The sequence below is a fragment of the Physella acuta genome, unplaced genomic scaffold (assembly GCF_028476545.2).
Source record: "Physella acuta isolate Inbredline_101_S28 unplaced genomic scaffold, ASM2847654v3 ptg000247l, whole genome shotgun sequence".
Taxonomy (NCBI): domain Eukaryota; kingdom Metazoa; phylum Mollusca; class Gastropoda; family Physidae; genus Physella; species Physella acuta.
Genome location: NW_026731766.1, coordinates 264,972 through 286,377, shown reverse-complemented (window position 1 = coordinate 286,377; position 21,406 = coordinate 264,972). Strand labels below are relative to the sequence as shown.

Here is a 21,406-nt window from a genome sequence, read left to right as displayed (position 1 = left end):
GTCTGTTTTGGTGTTCTCGGACATCCGCAGCTTGATGACGTGGTTGATTTTACACACGGTGATGAGGAAAAATGTGATGTTACACATCGTGATGATAGACAGAGGCATGATCAGGGTTAGTCCTGAAGTTTGGAGAAAGATTTGTATAGCAAGTACTTAAAAAAAATCCAAGTAACGAGTTCACATTTAGTTTAGATGTGCAGCGATGAAATAAAAAAGACAGCTGCATTGATATAGCTAGCGTGAATATTATGGATGATTAAGTTTTATCGAGTTCAGTATTTATTGTAATTACAAAAGATATATCTATGTTCTTATCGTCAATGACGTGGTTCAGTTACCAACAAAAATACTGTTTAAGTTACATTTTTAAGTCATATAATAACGTACAAACATAAAAAAGGTGAATTGATGTAACATGAAAGGCCTACCATAACCTACCGACGACGACGGTTGAGTTGATGTAACATCTCGAGTCACCGTAGCCCACACTAACACCTTCAGTGCGGACTGTGTACCAGCCAATAACCGCAAGAACGACAACCAGTGGCCCAAGAAAAGACAGAGCTGTTCTCATCACTAATTGTAGATTATCTTTCCTGAGACTGCTGTAGGAGTTTCTGGTTTTGGCAGCGAAAACTTTAAACATGTGAAAACTGCAAATAAAACTCCAAGAGAACATCCACAGCCAGAGGTAGTGGGTCAACACGCCAATGGTGGTACAGAAGACGCTTGATCCAACACTAGCAGACAAAGTTGACGTGTTAAACATTATATAATGTAAAGACGTAATTACAAATACAAATAAAAGGTAAATTTAAAAAAAAATGAAATAAAACTTGTTTTTGAAGATTTAAAAAAAATTTAACCTTTATGGTAATAGATATATAGTAAGCTGTATGTTTTTAAATAAAGTCTATTCATTACGCAGAAAACTAATAGAAAACTAATATAATAATTCAAGAACATTTATATTTATACGCTATTCTGATAAACGTTTTGTATTAAAAATGAGAAAAGGATTTTGCCATCTGGTACCTTGTTGAGCTAAGAAACAGCGAGACTTGAGCCAATAACAAACTCCCACTTAAAAACATGTTGTTTTTGCCTACTGTGTTCCTGAGGACTTGGAAAAGTAAAAACGTCATCAAAGTCACAGCCAAACACAGCATGGACACACCAAGACACAGATACGACAGCACGTACTGTATCTTGTGAGAGATGGTTACTTGAAGGTAACGTGTACCAATAGTTTCACTAAGTTTTCTGTCCAACAACTTGTAGCATATTTTTAGTTTGTTGTCCTCGTCTATTTCCATCATGTTAAGCTCTGAAGTCTGAGTGAAGTTGAGTCGTGTAACATTCAGATTAACACTGACCGTAACGCTGGGTGGGAGAGTTGTATAAACAATGTCTATGTCGTAGTCCGTGGGGTGGAAGGCGACCAAAGCACAGTCGGGCTCTGATGTTATGTTGAGAAATGACGTCATAAATTCTTGCATATCCGACCTGACTGTAAAATTATACTGGTAAACGGAAAGCTCACTACAGTTAACCCGACAAAACGTTTTTTGTAGATACACTTGCAGATTGAAATCACCAAAAGTTGTTAAAGCCATTAATGTATAAGACGTGTTTGCTGTCTCTATTTGTATAGTGTTGTTGAACAACAATTTGGCTATTTGTGTTTCGAAGTCGTCCCTGCGCAAAGTCATGTTAGCTATAACTCTGGCGTCTAACCAGACGACATAGGGAGATAAAACATTGATGTCTTCTGTGTCGTTCTGTCTGACCACGCCAAGATGGATGTACAGCTCCTCAAACAGGCCACTGAGTCTGTGCTTCAGCTGAAATAGGCCTAGTCATTATCAATGTAAGCTTGAAACATTTTTTTCTAAGTATAATTAAAAAAAAACTACACAAGTGTTTACTTAATTCAATGTCCAACTAGATTTTCTAGACACCATTATATAGGAAAATCACAATTTGATTACAATCTGTCTTATTTGTCTACTACTCGAATGTTGACTACTTAAAATGACACCGAAACCTAAAAGAAGAAAGTTAATATTACTTTCGGATTCCCATGAAGCAGGTGAAATAGAGTTCACCTATTTATGTTACCTCGGCTTGTAAAGGGATAGTCTGGTAAGATGTATGCTCAAAAATACATCAACTGAATTATTTTCTAGATTAATATGCTTTAACAGCCTACTATTACCCGGTATTTATTAAAACTGAGTAGACTCAGAGGAAAATTTATCAAGCGAATCCGTAGCAAAAGTCCGATATCGGACCTTTCTGATAAGTAATGTAAGATGTAACGTTTACTCACCAAATCTTGATACAAACCTTTTCCTTTAAGACAGCTTCATTCGCTACCATCTGTAGACCACTCGAGTTCCCCACTGGTAAAAGCCACAGCCGTAAGTTGTATCCTAAGCCTGTGATCTCAGGGAATATTGTACTGCAGGTTTTGTTGAGGAGTTGTTTCCCTGGCTGGCAGCTTAGAGCTAAACAATCTCCCTGTGTACAAATATTGTCGTCAATTGGAATTTAATAAAGTATACTAAGATATATTTGTAACACTATTACAAATTTATCTTATCGTTACTTATTAAATTAATATAATAAAGTATTCTAAGATATATCTGTAACACTATTAAATCGAAATAAAAATTAAATGTATATCGTTAATAGATGCTTTTGTTTCCAATTTTAATTTTGGCATATTTACAGTTTAATGTAGAAAGTTTTTTGAAAATATTTACATAGCGTTATCATTACCCTTTTATTTCTGGCTAACAGCTAGGACTACTTACATTAGGGGCAGGCCACTCGTCATGGGAACAAGCGCTGTCGGGAAACTTCCAGTCGTCTTGGTAACCATGTTCTCGGAAATTTAGGAGGAAAGAGAAGGCCGCAGGTTTCTTCCAGTCTAGTGGGTCAACACAGTCACAATCTTCGAGGAAGTTCGTTGGGTAGCTCTCCTAAAGATGGAGTTAAATAGCTTAGGTAGCTTTTAAAAAATATTTATGTAGATCTCCTAAAGATGGTAACAGTTTAGGTAGCTTTTAAAAAATATTTATGTAGATCTCCTAAAGATGGAGATAAGTAGCTTAGGTAGTTTGAAAAAAAATATTTAGGTAGCTCTCCTAAAGATGGCAATAGTTTAGGTAGCTTTAAAACAATAAACTATTTACAATTAATTACAAGCTAGTGTAAGATAACTGGGTACCCATCAAATTACAAGCTTGGTGTAATGTAACCGGGTACCCATCAAATTACAAGCTAGTGTAAGATAACCGGGTACCCATCAAATTACAAGTTTGGCGTAATATAACCGGGTACCCATCAAATTACAAGCTTGGTCTAATATAACCGGGTACCCATCAAATTACAAGCTGGTGTAAGATAACCGGGTACCCATCAAATTACAAGCTGGTGTAAGATAACCGGGTACCCAACATATTACAACTTTATGTAACATCGCCGGGTACTCACCAAATTACAGATTGCACAGAAGAGGTTCCTGTAATAAACTGGTTGTTTAGTCCTAGTGGCAACAACATAGCTGTATCCTCCAAGATCACTGCATGCCTGTACAACATCTGGGTCTATGGGCCGGGTTGATGGTCGGTTGTCACAGTCACTTATCACATTAGGCCTGCATATATATATATATATATATATATATATATATATATATATATATATATATATATATATATATATATATTGTGAAGAGCTAGAAATTTTTCAAGATAGAACTATTATATACTGTCTAACAAAATTCCACTTTTTTGAACGCTTGGGTCGTTGAGAAAAATTAGACGGGGTAAAGTCTTGGAGCACATGTATATGCAAAAATCATTTGTCACTATGTTTTCCTTTCATTGTTTGTGATTTAGGAGTAATTTTTATAATTAAAATAACCGCCCTTCTAATGTGTATAAAATTAAAACACTGGATTTATTTCTCTTAAACAAATTCTATATTGTACTTACGACATACTTAAAAGTAACTAAGAATTTTGAAAAAAGTTACAACAGTACTGTTGGTCATGTGCCGATATCTATATTGAACATTTCTCATTTGGTACCATAATCCTTCATTTAGACTAGGCTAGGCTTTTATTTTTCTCAGTTGAGTGTGTCTGGTCAAGGGTAGCGATGGTAACGTGATTACTTACTCGTACTGGGGAGGGAGGCACTCCACCAGCGTCACGGGCCAGGGAAGTTCTTGAGTGACGCGACACACGCGATCGTTCATCAACATTAACCTCAACATTTCGTCTCGAGTTCTAGCCCGGTACACTGTCATGAAGTTCTTACACTGAAGTGGTAGCAGCATCGTTGTGTGCTGGGGGAAAAATTTCGGATGTTGAGGGTAAATGAGAAAACGAAAGCGAAAGTTGTTTGACTGAAATGGTTTTATAAAGATGCACTCCGGACTAAGGCGAGAGAGACCGAAGGATACTTCCTTAACACAATTATCTAACCAGATTCAATTGTATCTCCTCGTTCAGCAAGTTAACTATATTGTAGTTACTCTATGAAGCATAATTATCTCAGGCATCTCTCGGTCTCCAGGGGTGGCGGGGGGGGGGCAGACCCCCCAACCCGAACAAAATAGAATTTATATATATATATACTTTTACCAGTACCCACCGCCATCCCGGTGAAAAAGTTTGAAAGAACAGATGAGATGAAGGAGGCCGCATTTTAAATTTGAATGCTTACTGCATCGGCTAAATAATCATCTTTTACCATTCGTGCTCAAGACACATGGGGCAGATGAAGTAGAGTTCATCTGTTTCATGGACCTCTCATATTAAGGGATAGTGTGATCAGCACTATGCCCAGTCGCCTTTTGTTTTCCCTAATGTGAGTTAGGTACCCATCGGATCTAGGTGGACTCATGGATGGCCTACTGACTTGATCCCGGATTCGAACTCAAGAATTTCGGCTTAGCGCTCTATCTATCGGTGTAATAGTTTAAATGAAAACTTTTCAAATCATGTTATCTGTTCTAGCGAAACAATATAATATAAATACAAACATGACCAAACACAACGTTAAAATACAAACACAAATACAACGACCCCTTAACTTATAACAGGAAAGTCAAACCACATAAAAACCATACCAAAAGATGACCAACCTCTACGACTCCGTTACACACAGCACAGTGTATGTTCCTATAAACTGCATGTGTCGTGTTGTCCACAACACGTGCATATCTGTCTATGGTCGTCTCATCTACACTAAACTCATCCTCACAAAGATGGCTTGTCTCAGTGTTATCCCAGCTCGTGGGACACGATCGAACATAAAGATATTCCCGGAGCTCTACAGACCCTCCGCTATCACATCCCAGCTTGGGGTTTCTTTCAGTCTTTTGACTTCTCTTTCCTGCATTTAATTCTACGCTTGGCCACGGGTAAGGATCGTCAGTCATCCACACCAGGGGGGTGGTTGGGACGGAGACGTCTGGACAACACACCCCGTACACCTCACACTGCGGCCGGGTGCAGTGACAGGGTGCGCACAGGATCGAATCACAGTCGGACGTACTGTAGTGGATGGTTTGGTTGTTCAGGCACCGCGCGCGGCAGAAGTTCAGCTGGTAGTCGAGAGCTGATGTGCTGCTCTTGTTCCAGTACACGTAGTAGCTGTTGGGGTTGCTGTTCAACACATACTGCGGCACTTCACACGTCCTGAGGTGGAGTGAAGCCGTCACTCTAACAAGACTAACAATCAGAAAATCTAGAAATTTCATGTTGGTTCTGAAAAGAAAACAAGAAAATTATTTTAATATGACACATCTTAAGCTGGTTTGAGTTCGTAATGAACTGTATTCAATGAGTTGTTAATTATTGTTTTGTCTCGATGGAATTTTATAATGAAATTATAATCAGTACTGAATATACACCATAGATGAAGGTGAGAAATCAGGCGGGACAACTGAATGTACGGCCCAGGTGAAGATGGGATATCAGGAAAGACAATTCTCACCTGGTTTATGTACCCGATACCTTGGGCATTTAATTAAAATATTTAAAGAAAAAAAATTCTCTACGTAATCGAAATGAATTTTTCATAAAAATGTTAATTAACCGTGATGTGATGAATAATTTTAGGTTACTTCCTAGTTGTGTGTGTGTGTGTGTGTAGTATGGTGGGGGGGGGGGGGGAGTAGGTCGTTATGTGATTTTTTTTCTACATGTTTATATTGAAAGGTAAGCTAATTACAAATAAATGAAACTTATATGTAGTTTATTGTTTCAAAGTAAGCTATTTTAAAACTTTACATTCAGATTTGTCAATGTTATGTTGTATACTTTAGTCAACTTCGGAAAGCGTGGATTCGGTTTTATACGGATACAAAAAAATAATTGAGAAACATTGAACAAAAAAAATTAATAAAGTCCTGGGATTAATTGTAATTACAAGTGTTGTAAACGATGTTCTAGCCCCCGCCCCCCCCCCCCCCAACCTTTTTGTCCTTATTTCCCACATATTGCTAAAGATAAAGACAAAGGAATGTTTTTAAAATAAACGAAGGATGGTTAAAAAATCTCAAGGCTTTAAGGGGGCAGTATCACCCAGACTAAGGGAGGAAAACAAAAATATTTACACAAAAAAAACTATTCGACATACATATGTCAAAATTGTACAGCAGTAGTAACGCTTCTTCTGTTATAATACAGTATATAAATTGTAGGGTATATGTATAGCAACATATTTGCAAAAAAATATTTTGTTAATATTTTATTACATTTTGAATTTTTTTGTAAACAATTTTCCGAAACCATAAATAAAGTACTTAAAATTTGGTATAAACCTTCCTTGCGTTTATAAGGGATACATTTTTTAGAAAATTTCTAAGTTCGATTTTTTTGGTCTGACTTTGAAAAATTCCAAAAATTTCAAAATTTGCCACAATGGATATGTTCTAGTTCCAGCGATAGGCTATCCTGTTATGCATCCCCCAATGTATTTTCAGCAGGATGGGCCTAAATGTTGGAAAACCGCAGCCACAAATTACTTTGTAAAAAATTTTTGGTTAAAATATTTATAAAAAATGTTTGCATCATACATTAACTTTCTTTTATGTGCTGTTTTATAGCTCCTTATTAATTACTATTATGGTAAAACAATTATGTGTGTATGTGTAATAGTTTTTTTTTGGCAAATTTTTTCGTCAATTTTCAAATGTCTGGGTGATACTGCCCCCTTAATCAAACACCCAGCGAGGCTATACCTTAACGTTATACACGGCAGTTAAATAATATGAAAACGGTTTCTAAAAAATGTAAAACAAAATATAAAAAAATTTAAAGCATTCACAAAAAATTATGTAGTTGTTCTGTAGTAAAAAAAAAATGCTTGTAGTTTCTCTGCAGCAACAAAATAATGTTTGTAATTTCTCTGTAGTAACAAAATAATGTTTGTAGTTTCTCTGTAGTAACAAAATAATGTTTGTAATTTCTCTGTAGTAACAAAAGAATATTTGTAGTTTCTCTGTAGTTAAAAAATGTTTGTAGTTTCTCTGTAGTAACAAAAAAAAAGGCTTGTAGTTTCTCTGTAGTAAAAAAAAATGCTTGTAGTTTCTCTGTAGTAACAAAAAAAAGGCTTGTAGTTTCTCTGTAGTAAAAAAAAAGGCTTGTAGTTTCTCTGTAGTAAAAAAAAATGCTTGTAGTTTCTCTGCAGCAACAAAATAATGTTTGTAATTTCTCTGTAGTAACAAAATAATGTTTGTAGTTTCTCTGTAGTAACAAAAGAATGTTTGTAGTTTCTCTGTACTTAAAAATTGTTTGTAGTTTCTCTGTAGTAAAAAAAACGCTTGTAGTTTCTCTGTAGTAACAAAATAATGTTTGTAGTTTCTCAGTAGTAAAAAATTTCTTTGTAGTTTTGCTGTAGTAAAAAAATGCTTGTAGTTTGTCTGTAGTAAAAAATGAATGCTTGTAGTTTCTACCTGACCTTCGACATCCCTCGGGCTACAGACATCGCCTCAAAGAAATTTAATGAACTAATCAATGACAAGTTTTTAATCAAAAGTCGAGCAAGGTTTTAATTCCCCTGAGGTAATGTTTTGATAATGAATAATTAACTATTTTTAAATAAAACAACGACAGTTCTTTTTTAAATGAAAATATGAATGTTTGTCAAATCCGAGAATGATCTACATTCTGTATGTCCTAATAATTCTATACATTGATTATTTGACCATTGACTAGCTGCCAGTTATAACTGTGTGTCTCATTCAATAAAAAAATGTCGACACTTACAATTTTATTATGTTAACACGTCGCATATTTAAAATTTAAAGAAGTGAATTGATTACAGTTTCACATGGGCTACAGCTAATTAGAATTACTTTGATTCAAGTACATTTTAAAATGCCAACTCAGTTGATATATTAAAAAAAAAGCAAAAATTGCAAAAGTGTAGCGGGCTTAGGGTTATTCGTGACGTCATTTAGAAATGGGGGTGGGTGGGGGGGGGGGGGGGGAAGGGTAGAGTGACGTTTTGTAAAGATGAGTGACCATAGGGTAAAATCGTCTAAGACACGTGATGTTATTTATAGGCGACCTATTATACAACACCTGAAGCCAATTATAATCAATTTCTAGTGACAACTACTGGACTTGGTGCCACATAAGATGAGTTAAGAAGCGACTATAGTGAGATAAGAAAGGTTAAATGTGTAAGGGACAGATCTAATCTTAAAGTTGTATACAGTGCAGGTTGTCCGTAGATCTTATCTTAAAGTTTTTTGTTTTACTGGCAGTACACTACACGTTTTTCATTACAAAAAATTATGTTTGTGTTTTTTTTGAATTGTTAGATGTTGAACTTTGTAACGGTTCGTTACATAAGGGATATATATGAAAAGGATAAGGTAGAAGAGTGGTATTATGTGACGTGTCGTGACGCCGTGAAATGTCTGGAGCATAGAATGGTGGAGAGGGGGAGGGGGGGTGAGTAGATTAGGCTAGTTAGCAGCCAACACATGCAAGAGAGAAAACTCAGAAACTATAAAGTGGTGGAGCCACTTTAGTGATAGAATTAACAACTGTTGATGCCAATTTGTATGTGTCCATTCGCTGGGTGGTCAGAGAGGGGGGGGGGGGTTAAGTTACTGAGGCAGCATCTAGGTTACATTTTTCCCAAGCTTATTGCCATGGATTTTCCTGACTCTACCATCCATCAGACAATGGAACTGGCTGTATAATATTGCTCTGTGTGTTACACTTCCTGCATGTACAATCAAGAAATACTATCGAAAACCTAGATTGATGACAGGTTTTTTTTATCTAGTAACGCCACAAGTCAGTTATGTTATAAAACTCACAATCAAGTAGAACATGGAAAGCTATTTTGTTGTTATAACTAAAAAAACGTGTTAGTTTTAAAATATTTACGCATATAAGCCTACACATTCAGATGTTTGCTTAGTGTAATTTGTGTTAAAAGAACATTAAAAGTTAACTGACTATACTCTGGTATAATAGTACTTAAACCACGTTTTAAAAAATAATGAATATGTATCGTAATCTTAGTCTTATCAGCAAGATTATAAAAAAAAGTCATGAACGACTTTAAAAAATTAAGTGACTGGTTTATAAAGATTTCAGTTGTCAGGAGTTTGTGTAACGTGTGACATTGAGTCGAGCGAAATGTTTCTGTCAGTGTTTGGTGTGGTCGCTCTCATATCCCAAGGTAAGAAATAAAAGGAGAAACATTTTTTTGTTTGTGTATGTCGGAATGTCCAGATTATTTTATCATTTCAAAGACTGGCATATGTTTTAGTACAAACCGGTCTTCGTCTGGCTTTTTAAAATATCAGTTGGTACAATGCAAATATATTAGTCAATTTGTTTGATACTTGAAATATAGATTTGATAAATAGTAAGACAATGCATTTATTTAAAGTAAGTTTAGCAGGAAATAGTATTTTAAAACACCAAATTTTGTCAAGATAATAATCAAATAATTTTGGCAGTGAATTAAAAAAAAATAAAACGGAAAATAATTTTTGCCCGTGGTCGAGGTTTTTCTCGACGTAGTGTCGTTTTTGAAAGTGGGGCACAATAAAGGCAATAACTCTCTCATAGCTGAATCTGTAAAAGTTATTTTTTTTTCCAGTTTTGAAGCCAGATATTAATTTAAAAAAACATGTTATATAGTAGTCTAATACAAACAATAATTACTCATTTTATTTTTGTTAAAATTTTGAAATAAAACCACATAAAAACATAATGTTTTTTTCCCACTGTTCAGCCCTCGCGGCTTACACAGACCCCCACTGTGTAGGTGGTCGTGACGGCATCGTTCACCTGTTTGAGTGGAAATGGAGCGACATTGCTGCCGAGTGTGAGAGGTTTCTGGGTCCCTATGGTTTTTGTGCTGTCCAGGTAAGTTTATTCTGGGTCCCTATGGTTTTTGTGCTGTCCAGGTAAGTTTATTCTGGGTCCCTATGGTTTTTGTGCTGTCCAGGTAAGTCTATTCTGGGTCCCTATGTTTTTTGTTCTGTCCAGGTAAGTTTATTCTGAGCCCCTATGGGTTTTGTGCTGTCCAGGTAAGTCTATTGTTTCTTGAGTCTATGAGCTACCCCGGGAAACAGATAACAATAGCCGTAACCCTAGCCAAAACCCTTAACATCGCTAATCATAACCTCTGTTTTAGGGGAAATAAAGGAGGGCCTATAGCTGTTCGGAATTTAACACCACCCAAGTAATTGTTTAAATTTATTATAGCCAATTTGTTTGATACTTAAAAAATTAGATTGATATCAAGACCTCACCTCCCAAACGTATTGTGTCTCCCATGTACCCAGACCTTAACCTCCAAAACGTATTGTGTCTCCCATGTACCTAGACCTTAACCTCAAAACGTATTGTGTCTCTCATGTACCCAGACCTCACCTGCCAAACGTATTGTGTCTCCCACGTAGACCTCACCTCCCAAACATAATGTGTCTCCCACGTAAACCTCACCTCCCAAACGTATTGTGTCTCCCATGTACCCAGACCTCACCAGCCAACGAGAACAGGGTCGTGACCAACCCCAACCGCCCCTGGTGGGAGAGGTACCAGCCGGTCAGCTACAAGCTACAAACCAGGAGCGGCAGCGAGGCGGAGTTCCGGAGTATGGTGCAGAGGTGCAACAACGCTGGGGTCAGGTACGTTTGTAGGGGTCAGGTGAGGTTTTAGGGGTCAGGTACGTTTGTGGGGTCAGGTAAGGTTTTAGGGGTCAGGTACGTTTGTGGGGTAAGGTAAGGTTTTAGGGGTCAGGTACGTTTGTGGGGTCAGGTAAGATTTTAGGAGTCAAGTACGTTTGTGGGGTCAGGTACGTTTGTGGGATCAGGTTAGGTTTTAGGGGTCAGGTACGTTTGTGGGGTCAGGTAAGGTTTTAGGGGTCAGGTACGTTTGTGGGGTAAGGTAAGGTTTTAGGGGTCAGGTACGTTTGTGAAGTCAGGTTAGGTTTTAGGGGACAATTACGTTTGTGGGGTCAGGTAAGGTTTTAGGAGTCAAGTACGTTTGTGGGGTCAGGTACGTTTGTGGGGTCAGGTTAGGTTTTAGGGGTCAGGTACGTTTGTGGAGTAAGGTAGGTTTTAGGGGTCAGGTACGTTTGTGAAGTCAGGTTAGGTTTTAGGGGTCAGGTACGTTTGAGGGGTAAGGTACGTTTGTGGGGTCGGTAAGGTTTTAGGGTCAGATACGTTTGTGAAGTCAGGTTAGGTTTTAGGGGTCAGGTACTTTTGTGGGGTCAGGTAAGGTTTTAGGGGTTAGGTACGTTTGTGGGGTAAGGTAAGGTTTAGGGGTCAGGTATGTTTGTGGGGTCAGGTAAGGTTTAGGGGTCAGGTACGTTTGTGGGGTCAGGTAAGGTCTTAGAGGTCAGGTACGTTTGTGGGGTAAGGTAAGGTTTTAGGGGTCAGGTACGTTTGTGGGGTCTGGTAAGGTTTTAGGGGTCAGGTAGGTTTGTGGGGTCAGGTAAGGTTTTAGGGGTCAGGTATGTTTGTGGGGTCAGGTAAGGTTTTAGGGGTCAGGTATGTTTGTGGGGTCAGGTAAGGTTTTAGGTGTCAAGTACGTTTGTGGGGTCTGGTAAGGTTTTAGGGGTCAGGTAGGTTTGTGGGGTCAGGTAAGGTTTTAGGGGTCAGGTATGTTTGTGGGGTCAGGTAAGGTTTTAGGGGTCAGGTATGTTTGTGGGGTCAGGTAAGGTTTTAGGGGTCAGGTATGTTTGTGGGGTCAGGTAAGGTTTTAGGGGTCAGATACGTTTGTGGGGTAAGGTAAGGTTTTAGGGGTCAGGTACGTTTGTGGGGTCAGGTAATGTTTTAGGTGTCAAGTACGTTTGTGGGGTCTGGTAAGGTTTTAGGGGTCAGATACGTTTGTGGAGTCACGTAAGGTATTAGGGGTCAGGTACGTTTGTGGGGTCAGGTAAAGTTTTAGGGGTCAGGTATGTTTGTGGGGTCAGGTAAGGTTTTAGGGGTCAGGTACGTGGGGTCAGGTAACGTTTAGGGGTCAGGTACGTTTGTCTGGTCAGTTAAGGATTTATGGGTCAGGTACGTTTGTGGGGGTCAGGTAGGGTTTTAGGGGTCAGGTACGTTTGTGGGGGTCAGGTAAGGTTTTAGGGGTCAGGTACGTTTGTCGGGTCAGGTAAGGATTTATGGGTCAGGTACGTTAGTGCGGGCAGTTGGGATATTTGGGGTCAGCTTGTTTTTCAGGCTCAGCTGAACTGTTTGAGACTAGGCAAGGTTTTAAATTTGTTTAAAGTTAACTTAGAGGTCTGGTTAGTTTTTTTTTACATGAATCTGGGTCATAAATTAGACTTTTGGGATTAGATAAGAGTAAAGTGCGTTTACTTGAAGGGGTCATGTATGTTTTGGATTCGGGCGGTTTAGGGGGCCAGTTATTTTTAGGACAGACAAGCGCTTTAGAGTAGATTTTGGTGTTAGATGCTATTTAGTTACTTGATAAGATTGCAAGATTTGCAAATTACTTTATCTTTAGGAGACTCATTTTTTAACAGATATTTCTATTTTATGTTTTCTATAGAGAATTTTTTTAAAAAAAAAAAAGGTATTAATGATATAAAATTAAATGTAAATCTTCGGTACTGTTTCAAAGAATCTCTGAGCTATCTTGTAAACATAATTAGCTAATTATCCTTGATTCCATGTGTCAGGATCTACGTGGACGTGGTCATCAATCACATGACAGGTGCTGGAGGCACCGGACACGGAACCGGCGGATCCAATTACGACGCCGGAGCTCTTCAGTTCCCGGGTGTTCCCTTCGGACCGACGGATTTTAACGACGGCAGCGACTGTCATACCAGCGACATGAACATTCATAACTACAACAACCCGGAGGAAGTCAGGTAGTGAGGGGGTGGGGGAAGTCAGGTAGAGATGGGGGGGGGGAAGTCAGGTAGTGAGGGGGTGAAGTCAGGTAGTGAGGGGGAAGTGGTGGGGGGGAGTAGTGGGGGAAGTCAGGTAGGGGTGGGGGAAGTGGTGGGGGAAGTCAGGTAGTGAGGGGGTGAAGTCAGGTAGTGAGGGGGGAAGTGGTGGGGGGAGTGGTGGGGGAAGTCAGGTAGGGGTGGGGGGAAGTCAGATAGTGGTGGGGAAGTCAAGTAGTGAGGGGGGGGGGAAGTTGTGGTGGAAGTTGTAGGGGAAGTCAAGTAGTTTTGGGGGAAGTAAGGTAGTGGTGGCGGAAGTCAGGTAGTTATGGGGGAAGTCAGGTAGTTGTGGGGGAAGTCAGGTAGTGGTGGCGGAAGTCAGGTAGTTATGGGGGAAGTAAGGTAGTGGTGGCGGAAGTCAGGTAGTTGTGGGGGAAGTGGTGGGGGAAAGTCAGGTAGTTTTGGGACAGTCAGGTAGTTGAGAGGGAAGTGGTGAGTAAGTCAGGTAGTGAGGGGGGAAGTCAGGTGGGGGAAGTTCGGTAGTGTTAAAGTTCAAGGTCAGACCGTTAGCTATTATCTCTCCCCCAGAAACTGTCGTCTGGTCAGCCTCCTGGATCTGAAGATGAGCAAAGATTACGTGCGCACCAAGGTGGCTGATTACCTGAACCATCTCATCGACCTGGGCGTGGCCGGGTTCAGGGTGGACGCGGCCAAACATATGTGGCCAGGGGATATTGTGGCCGTTTTCTCAAAGGTCAAGGTTAGTACAATGCGGGATAGTATCTGTCTTAGGTCAAGTGTAGTGTGAGATACTCTCAAAGCTTAAGGTTACAACGGGAACTGTTTATGAATGTCAAGGATAGATACATCTCAAATGGCATGCTAAGTACGTTAACTATACTCATTATGGTCTAAATATGTACCATGGGGTGGGGAGGAGTCCGGTTGGTTTAAAATATAACAATTTGACTTTGCTGGGGAGATTCTCAACTGTTCAATTATGAGAAATACTTCGTAGTCTCTTCAACGGCCAGTTTAATCAATGCAGTCGGTGCTGAGTCTCTCTATGGATAACTAAGTATAGGCTATTTTACCGTCTATTGATAATTGCTCTTTGTCTTTAAATATTTTATACTGATCCGTATCATGTGTCTATTTTGATTTTTTTTTCTTTTTCATTGTTCCATACATGATTTTTTAACGCAAGTGATTTCAAAAAGTTATCTCCCTTGATGCTTCAGTCTGTGACCATGGGAGGTCAGCCATTTGTCTATCAAGAGGTCATCGATCAAGGAGGGGAGGCGATCAAAGCGGAGGAATATTTTGCCACAGGACGAGTAACAAACTTCAAATACGGTCTAGAGTTGGCTCGTGTGTTTAGGTAATGTAATACAATATAGTATTTTTTAATGGCTGTAAACAATGCTATTATAAGTAGTCCATAAGGTATTAAGCTGCAATTTACAACGCTATTTCGCTTGCGTTTAGGTTCGTACATGTTCGGAAATTAGTTCTTACTATTGCACATCACATTACGGCAGGGGTCGGCAACCTGCGACTCGCGAGCCGCATACGGCTCTTTTGATGTTCGGATGCGGCTCGCCAGTTTCATAATAAGTATATTATTTTATTTTAAGAATTCATAAAAATATTATACTGTAAAAACAACTTTAAACAAGATAAAAACACTAAGAATTTGTGGAGTAGAGCGTATACAGACAGCTGACAGCTGCTTGGGTACTAGGCCCAGCTTCACAACTGTGATGTGGCCAGCCCAGTGGCAGTAGTTCCATTTATTTTAATAATTATGTGTCAGTGTGCATTAATTTGACTTTAGTGACATGTTTTTTTAGATATTTGCTTCTAAATCAGGTAGGAATAGTGCTACAGTTGTATATAATTTGAATTTGTCATCCTAGCATCCTAGCAGGAAAACCACAACAACAACAATTTCTCTAAAATTAGCGTTACTGTTTAAACGTAAGCACTACACATAACAGCCAACCTAGCATCCTAGCAGAGTTAGTTAAATACTTTATGTTTTGTAGAAACATGGGTATGGTTTTATATTAATAAATATTATTGCATTTGTTTTAAATCCATTTACCCAATACTAATCAAATACAATAATACTGAAAAAAAAATGTTAGTGGCCCTTTAAAAAGTGGGAGATATTGTACATTGTATTTTTATGGCTCTTCAGTCTCAAAAGGTTGCCGACCACTGCATTACGGCTTTTCTGAATCAGTCCTCAGATTGAGGATTTGATAAAATCCAGATTTCCTTAATCCCCGTATTCTGGCTTAACTCTGATTCATTTTTAAAAGTTTTTTGTCAAAATGGTTTAGCTGATCTGATCTTTACTTACTTACAAGACCTTGACCTTAGATTTTGTGCATCTTGGGCACATACTATTTAAAAATTTTCTGTCCACTTTTGGCGAATCAGAAGCTACTATAGACATTTATTTTCCAATAAATTAAGTTACTATTACACCGTCATTGCAGATTCACTACATGATCACACATTATAAAAATCTCAGACAGAACCTTCGGATTTCTCACTCTGATGCAACTTTGACCTTTTTGCAGGCGCCAAAACCCGATGAAGTACCTCAGCAACTTCGGTGTGGGGTGGGGCATGTGGGCCACCGACAAGGTGGTCAACTTCATCGATAACCATGACAACCAGAGAGGCCATGGTGGAGGCGGTGGTGTCCTCACCCATTGGGAGCCCAGGCCATACAAGGTAAGCCCCGCCTCTGTGAGCTAAACCCCGCCTCCGTGAGCTAAACACCGCCTCTGTAAGCTAAACCCCGCCTCTGTTAGCTAAACCCCGCCTCCGTGAGCTAAACACCGCCTCCGTGAGCTAAACCCCGCCTCTGTGAGCTAAACCCCGCCTCTGTGAGCTAAACCCCGCCTCCGTGAGCTAAACACCGCCTCTGTGAGCTAAACCCCGTCTCTGTGAGCTAAACCCCGTCTCTCTGTGGCTGAACCACTTTCCCTCAAAGAGATAAACCAAGTTTGACTGATTTCTGAAACCTATCTAACACAGTAAAGCCCTCTTAAAAACAAAAACCAGAAACCAAAACCATCTAAGAACGTAGTTCTCCAGCTTAAGTCTTATTCTTAAGACTACACAATGTAGACCCCTTCTCTTTAAACTGTCCCTCTATTATTTTAAACGGTAAATATATTTTTGTTCGACTGATGAAGTAATTTCACTATAGAAGCATACATTAACACTTCTCTGTTGGATATAAGCCCCAAATGTGATCATATCTTGCAATATCAATAACTATTAGACCCCAAACCTTCTTCTTTAACGGTAATACGTCGTTACGGTCACAAGCTCAACTTCACAATAGTCCAAAACACGTTTTCTCTATTACCCTCACCTAGCCACCTTCTATTATATCCCTGAACCCATATTCCCCATAGCCTTAAATACGATTTCTCTATATAGCCCTAACCACCATTTCTACATATCCAGTAATCCTGTTCCTCAATAGCTTTAAATACAATTTCTCTTCAGTCCTAAGCACCAACTTTACGGCCCTAAACCCCCATCTTAAAAGTAAGCAGACTGTATTTATCACCATATATCTGAAACATGACCTTTTATTGTAGCTGGCCACGGCCTTTATGTTGGCCCACCCCTACGGCATGCCCCGTGTGATGAGCAGCTACGAGTACAACAGGGCCAACGACTACGAGGGGCCACCACATAACGGCGACATGAGCATCAAGACGGTCACACTAAGTGGCATGACATGCACCGGTGGATGGAGCTGTGAGCACAGGTAAATGACATGCACCGGTGGATGGAGCTGTGAGCACAGGTAAATGACATGCGCTGGTGGATGGAGCTGTGAGCACAGGTAAATGACATGCACCGGTGGATGGAGCTGTAAGCACAGGTAAATGACATGTACCGGTGGATGGAGCTGTAAGCACAGGTAAATGACATGCACTCTTGGTGGAGCTGTGAGCACAGGTAAGTTTTTGTTGTCTTCCGGTGCGTGGCGATGTCTGGTGACGCGTGACGATGTGTGACGTTATGTGCCGTGTGTAACTATGCATAACGGCAGCGGCAGGTTGCACACAGGTAGGTGAGACTGTCAGCTCCGGTACATTTGAATAAGCTTTTGTGACGACGTGTGACAATGTGTGACAAGGTGTGACAACTGCGCCTAATCGCATAGAGATGAATAGAACATGTGCTATTTATACCGTGATTTTCTGACGATGTATGTTAATGTGTGATGATGCATGACATGTGAAGACAGATACCTGTCACTCAAAGGTGGATTGGGATATATAAAAACTATACCAATATTTTGTGACAAAGTAGAACGAGGTGTTATGGAATGTAAAATCAATGAAAAGGTACCGTTTTGTAGTTGCTCTTCATGGGTTGTTTAGTCGAGAAGCATATTTATGTGGATTTTTACTGTGTATGTTTTCTCTCTACGCCGGCGATTGCCGTATGACGTGGTCGACTGTTAGAGCATTTGGCTGCTATCCCGAACGTCTCAGGTTCGGATTTCGGTTTTGGGCTTGTGACTGTAAGACGGCCCTGAGTTCACGATGGTCTGATGGCTGTCTGACTAGCGTTGAGGGAAAGTAAAGGCGGCTGGTTACAGTGCTGACCACACTATCCCTTTATGTGCCGTGGTAAAAAAAACATGAGCCACCGCATATGCCCAATGGATCGCTAGTCTAAAGAGAAATCTTTAAACTAGCATCGCATGCAGCCTATTTTAATTGTTTGAAGTAAATATTCCTGTATACCAGCACCGTCAAGGTGATCGTACACTGAGTTAAAGGTGTTCTTCCTTCTCCCAGGTGGCGCCAGATCTACAACATGGTTGCCTTCCGTAACATGGCCAGAGGCACCGGGGTCAACAACTGGTGGTCAGGCTCCGACTACCAGATCGCCTTCTCCAGGGGGAATAAGGCGTTTATCGCCCTTAATCTCGAGTCCCATGACATCAACACTAATTTACAGGTAAACTTGTCACACGACATACGTGGGTAATTTACAGGTAACCTCGTCACACACGGCATACATGGGTAACTTACACGTAAACTTGTCACACAACATTTATGGGTATTTTACAGATAGCGTCCTGACATGCTACACCAAATAACGGCAGTTGCCAAGGTAAAATGTAATAGCAGGGAATATGTACAGGGGCGTTTACTCAATTATAATAACAAACTTGAGATAATCTTATTTTAACTCATTAAGAGCTTTAACACGTAGCAAAGACGATGTAGAACATATCAATCGCTGATGGTGGGACTTTATGAAACAAACACAACAACAACAACAACAACACACCATAACTTGCGGTAGAAGAGAACATATGACATCATCGTTTGACTGAATAAGATTACCATTTCTATTTTTAGACTGGCCTGCCTGCTGGTACCTACTGTGACGTAATCAGCGGTAACTACGAGAACGGCCACTGCACAGGTAGCTCAGTGACGGTCAGTGCTGACGGCCACGCCCACATCCAGGTGTGTTCCAACTGTGAGGACCCCATGGTGGCCATTCACGTCGGTGAGTACTGTCTGCACATCTTATATTCACGTGAGTGAGTAAAATCTACACGTGTTTACGTTCACGTGGGGGATTTCATAATGCACGTGTTTACATTCACGTCGGTAGGTCGAATCTGTGTTTTGCATATTCATTACAAATGTGTAGGTTGTAATGCACAATGCTAAAAAGTTTTACAAACAACAACTTCCTCTTTTCACACGGCCTAATCTTCTATGTGTATTTCAGGTGCCAAGGTCGGCTCCCCTGCTCACAGATTCTAGACGCAATTATTCCAAATCATTTTGTTTAATCAATTATAAAATAAAAGGGATACAGCCACTACAACTTTTACGTCTTTTAATTTGAGAGTATTTGAAACCAACTATAAATATTTTCAATATATATATATATATATATATATATATATATATATATATATATATATATATATATATATATATATATATATATATAAAGTGAGAGACAGAGAGAGACAGAGAGAGAGAGAGAGAGAGAGAGCTATTGCTTTAGATGGGCCATGTTTCAATGTTTGACACAATCATTTACACATAGTTCCAGTTATGGAACATAAACAATAAAAGCATATAGGTAGGGGACAAATTCCATGTAAAGAAATGTAATATTTAGCGTCGACCTATCTACAATATGTGGAACAGACGTAACGAATCCAGTATGGTTTAAAAAGAATTATATCTGAGTATTATTAAAATATACGAATTTTCTAAAAGGGGAAACAACCAGGTTTACCGTGAAGCAATAATCGTAAGTAGTTATTTCTAGTGGGTATAGGTAATGTGAACTTATTGGTCTAACAATTCCCACGAGTTCAATACCTTATCACAAACACCTGAACCATCGCATAATTTCTTTATTGGACTGACCTTCGACCTTTGATTGTACCACAAATCAATATCTCACTGGACGAGCCTCTGCTGCTAATCGACTTATGCCAGACATTGAATGGCCAGGTATCATCTCTCCCATTGCGTTTGTCGTCTGGTTTGGGATAGGGTGGTCACTGAGGGTGGACGTTCTGTGAGATACAGTGTTATATATTTGACGTTTTGTGAATATTTTGGATACAATGTTTATATATTTGGTGTTTTGTGAACATTTTGGATACAGTGTTTATACATTTGGTGTTTTGTGAATATTTTGGATACAGTGTTTATATGTTTGACATTTTGTGAATATTTTGAATACAGTGTTTGTATATTTGGTGTTTTGTGAATATTTTGGATACAGTGTTTATAAATTTGAGATTTTGTGAATATTTTGGTTACAGTGTTTATAAATTTGAGATTTTGTGAATATTTTGGTTACAGTGTTTATAAATTTGACATTTTGTGAATATTTTGGTTACAGTGTTTATAAATTTGACATTTTGTGAATATTTTGGTTACAGTGTTATTAAAATAAAATTTTTTAGAATATGTTGGTAACAGCGGCTCCTGGGGAGAAATTGCGTGTATTAGAAATACATTATTTGAAATACGAAAACTGCGGTTGCAGCGCGTTTTTAAAGTGGGATCTACGATTATTTGTTCAAATTAGTATCTATCAAACGTATATAAGTAATAAACCGGGAGTGATCTCCCCTAAACTTTCTCGAATATTCTTATATAACTTGGAATGTAGACATGATTTTTTATTACTTAAACTTTTAAAAATAGAATAGAATCTCATAGAAAAAAACATTGCGCACCAAACAAACGCCGAAACAAAATGTGCATAATAGTGCGCAATATTATTAGTACTTTATAAATTTACTTGCGTTTTTTTGAGAAATCGGAAATAGCGTAAATTAGTACTTCCGGTCAACGAAAATTACTCAAAATTTGACAGAAGGTAGAGAATTAGATCTATTACTTACATGTGAAATTTCATTTATCTATTTGAAATAGTACTCAAGTTATAGGCTTTTGAAAAATTCAAAGTAGAAAAAGTACCACTTCCGGTTATCGAAAATTGCTAAAACGTTGATACGGATCTACGATTTTGATAAAATACTTATATATGAAATTTCATCAACCTAGCTGTAACGGTACTCAAGTTATTGTGTTTACACACAGACACACACACACACAGACAGACAGACAGACACACAGACATACGGACAAGATTGCAAAATTATGTTTTTCCGTATCAGTGAGGTGTAAAACGTCGAGATTTGCAAAAAAAATTTTTTTTTGCACGATTACAAGACTTTCTCTATACTTCGTATATACGAGAAAGTAAAAATAGTGTAGGCCTATATGCTTTTTAGTAACTACCCGTTAGTTTATTTAATTGCGTTTATTATAATTTGCATTTTACAAAATAATAAATACTTAAATACCATGGGCAACGTAAAGCCAATCATTTTAAGAAATTAGTTAAATATTAATAATGACGTTTAATGCAAGATTCAATTCATAAATGTTTAAAAT

The 21,406-nt window shown here is 38.8% G+C and overlaps 1 protein-coding gene across 1 annotated transcript; it reads left to right on the top strand.

The window, feature by feature from the left end:
- The first annotated feature begins 9,636 nt into the window (after nucleotides 1–9,636).
- LOC131938543 (alpha-amylase-like) lies at nucleotides 9,637–19,301 on the top strand. Its single transcript, XM_059296613.1, has 11 exons — nucleotides 9,637–9,728; nucleotides 10,290–10,423; nucleotides 11,039–11,190; nucleotides 13,191–13,385; nucleotides 13,992–14,163; nucleotides 14,645–14,784; nucleotides 15,995–16,151; nucleotides 17,033–17,205; nucleotides 18,251–18,413; nucleotides 18,821–18,974; nucleotides 19,203–19,301. Exons 1-11 carry the CDS (start codon nucleotides 9,686–9,688, stop codon nucleotides 19,235–19,237), a joined length of 1,518 nt encoding a protein of 505 aa, XP_059152596.1. The 5' UTR covers nucleotides 9,637–9,685; the 3' UTR covers nucleotides 19,238–19,301.
- The last annotated feature ends 2,105 nt before the right edge of the window (nucleotides 19,302–21,406 follow it).